The following is a 3,459-nucleotide window of genomic DNA, read 5'->3' on the forward strand; positions in this document are numbered from 1 at the left end:
CTTTTTCTTTTAGCAGTGAATAAATACTTCTTGTATTGTTAAACTGAATTGTTTCTGCTCTTCCATTTTTCAAGACTGCCGATATAAAAGTTTTAATTCTTTGGCAAAATAAGCCAGGTTGATTTAATATGAATGCGTTTATTCAATCCTTGCAGACAAGAAGGTTTTCTTTTAAAATATCTTTGGGTTGTTAGGGTTGGCCCCCTAACATTATAGCACAGCATAAGTTTTCTAAAAAGTGACTCATTCAAGAGTTGTAGGCCCAGTTGAGACATGTGTCTTATGTAGTTGTCCATGTGCTTGTCCTCTTTCTTGAGGCGCGGAGCAACGTCACAGATGGTAGTAGGGGGCAGCTACATTGTCAGTACATTGCCGTCCTACCTCTATTTCTCTACATACCTTGGCACAACCCTCCTCCGCAGTGCTTCCATGTTAAAGAGGCTGTAGTAATGATAATGATCACATGCAACATATGCCTGTAAAAAACTAGCAATTTCTCCCATTGGCACGATTATTGGGGCCTCGTAGACGCTAGTACGGGGCACCCGGTAGAGAGAAAAAGTGTATTTTTTCCATGACATTATAACTACAAACGGATGATGCTTGACAAGTACATCAATAGACTAGCTTTCCACTAAAAGAGAGCTATTTGTGATGCAAATAAAAAGACCATATGTTGTAAAAATACATATGACTATAAAAGTCAGATGGCAATCGAAACAAGATCTTGTTGAGTCTTGCACTTCTTACAGGGTGGGCCATTTAAATCTACCGTCACTTTGAATCTCCATAACTCGTGATTGGTTCGTCAAAGGTGAAAAAGGTAAGCCATATACACCTTGTGAGTTTATGGATCAAAAAAGGTAGTTCCAAACTCAATTTTCTTTCACAGAATCAAAGGAATAGCATCCAGTCTCAATTTGAAGCCACGCTGCAAACGAAAATTTTGACATTTTTCACCCCAGGATAACTAGCAACATTAGAAAAGCTTTGGTTGATTTTGATTACGACTATATGACTGCCTAGCCAAAAGGGCTATAAAAGATCCCCCAAAAGCCATGGTTTTGCCAATTTGGTTCATAACGATCCAAGAATGTCTGTTTCTCGAAAATTTTAAAGACCACTTGTCCACCGTTCGGCTCAATGTGCGAGATGATTTGAGCTATCATTCCTACAAGATGGGGAAAGGCCAGTTGTTAGTCCCAAAAAATGAAGGATGTGGGCCCTTCTGAGGAACTGCGCAAAATTGTTGAACAAGCTCTAGATCCCAGTTTAATCAAACAGGATTTGGCTATTCTCCTATGGGAAAAACATCTGCCAAGATCAAGTCTTGAACAGTCCATATTACAGGGGGTTGGTCGAAAACCCTCATAAGGTCCCAAGAGTGATGACAACCAAGGTTCAGCACCTACATTGTCATCAGTTCCTAGGATTCTATGAAGGATAATTGAGATGGAGCCGCCATTTTTGACACCTAATGTCAAAATGAGTATATATAGCTTTCCATTTTCACCTTTGACGAACCAATCACGAGTTATGGAGCTTCAAAGTGACGGCAGATTTAAATGGCCAATTTTCAATCGGATTCATATATGTGATCTTCGCCAGTCCTTTCCCAGTTTTAAAACAAGTGCAATGTCATCAATTCGCTAAGAGGAGATAAGTCTTGCTGCATTACCTAGATCTCATCCTACTTAATCCATGGCTTTCCATCTCTTTGTCTCTTATAGATTTGGGGTTTGCTCGTCGCCCATCTTACCAGCCTATTGTTTACCCAAACCCTCCCTTGGGTGGTTACCCACTCCCTCCCTTTGTTGGCTTTATACCTATTGCCAATGGTGGTCAGCCAGGTGGTTATCTACCAAATTCTAAGGAAAACTCCAATCAAGGATACAGCTATGGCTTTAATGGCTATTATTTATAACAATGATGACAGCACCGAAGGAGGTGAAGATAGATAAATATATATGTACATGACTTGAAATTAAGCAATAATGTCATCTTCTTTAACTTTGATATCTTTCATTCTCAACTGAATCCAACTGTTGATTTTGTAAAGCATGCACATGCTGCCCTCTGTTGAGGCTCTCCCGTCCAAGGGATCGAGCAGGAGACTCTCCCCATGAGAGGAATCGAGCAGGAGGCTCTCCCCATGAGAGGATCAAGCAGGAGACTCTCCCCATGAGAAGGATCGAGCAGGAGGCTCTCCCCATGAGAGGGATCAAGCAGGAGACTCTCCCCATGAGAAGGATCGAGCAGGAGGCTCTCCCCACGAGAGGGATCAAGAAGGAGGCCCTCACCATGAGAGGGATTGAGCAGAAGGCTCTTCCCATGAGAGGGATCAAGCAGGAGACTCTCCCCATGAGACGGATCGAGCAGGAGGCTCTCCCCATGAGAGGGATCAAGCAGGAGACTCTCCCCATGAGAGGGATCGAGCAGGAGGCTCTCCCCATGAGAGGGATCGAGCAGGAGGCTCTCCCCACGAGAGGGATCAAGCAGGAGGCCCTCCCCATGAGAGGGATCAAGCAGGAGACTCTCCCCATGAGAGGGATCGAGCAGGAGACTCTCCACATGAGAGGGATCAAGCAGGAGGCTCTCCCCATGAGGGGATTGAGCGGATTGGCGCTGGTGTGCGGAGGGATTGCCGTTTGTAGTCCCTGGATGAAAGGAACTGATGCCCACTGTGCCCCTGGATGAAAGGAACTGATGCCCACTGTGCCCCTGGATGAAAGGAACTGATGCCCACTGTGCCCGTGGATGAACGCGACCAATGCCCATTGTGCCCATGGACGAATCCAATCGGTACTTTGCCCGGGAGATCTTACTTCCCCGGTTGACTAGTCAAAATAAACTTCTAGTCATATCTATCATTGTAAATTGTTCCCGTTATGGCTCCCCAATCCTCCGCCGGGAAGGGAGATGTTGTATTCTCATTCTAGTCACCCATAGTTCTCTCTCATACTCGCTTAACACCTTCTCTCCCTGCTCTCCATAGCTTCCCTTTTCCTGTATATATACCCGCCTCTCTATGCAATAAACATCTAGTCATTTACCACCACTCTGCCATGTAACATGGTCTCCCTTCCGCAGTCAAAGCGACGGTAACTTCTTTGCTAACGAAGCCCATTACTTAAGATATGACTAACTATTTTTTTCCATTTCATTGCTTCACTCTCTGTGAATGTCCAAGCAATTTGAAGTTCAATAGACAATAAAGGTGATAATGAGATTTTTGGAGTCGGTGAATAATGATTAGCATATAATTTAGGAAACATAATTCTCACCTTTATTTGGTTATGAGTGGAGGGCGGAGTGGAAAGTTTTTATATTACACAATATTTGATGTTTAAGCTGAAAAAACTTCTTCACATTTTATTCAAATGTCACTTTTTCCTCAATTTTCACCTGGAAAAACATTTTATCCCCTACATAGATAACACTTTTATAATAGTTAAGGGT

At 43.3% G+C, this 3,459-nt stretch overlaps 1 protein-coding gene across 1 annotated transcript; it reads left to right on the top strand.

Annotated features, from left to right (window-relative positions):
- The first annotated feature begins 726 nt into the window (after positions 1-726).
- On the top strand, positions 727-3,058 carry LOC131881962 (eukaryotic translation initiation factor 3 subunit A-like). Its single transcript, XM_059228962.1, has 3 exons — positions 727-823; positions 1,731-1,947; positions 2,060-3,058. The coding sequence occupies exons 2-3, from the start codon at positions 1,836-1,838 to the stop codon at positions 2,695-2,697; spliced, it is 750 nt and encodes a 249-aa protein (XP_059084945.1). The 5' UTR covers positions 727-823; positions 1,731-1,835; the 3' UTR covers positions 2,698-3,058.
- Positions 3,059-3,459: the final 401 nt, after the last annotated feature.

Source organism: Tigriopus californicus, chromosome 6 (genome assembly GCF_007210705.1).
Source record: "Tigriopus californicus strain San Diego chromosome 6, Tcal_SD_v2.1, whole genome shotgun sequence".
NCBI lineage: Eukaryota > Metazoa > Arthropoda > Copepoda > Harpacticoida > Harpacticidae > Tigriopus > Tigriopus californicus.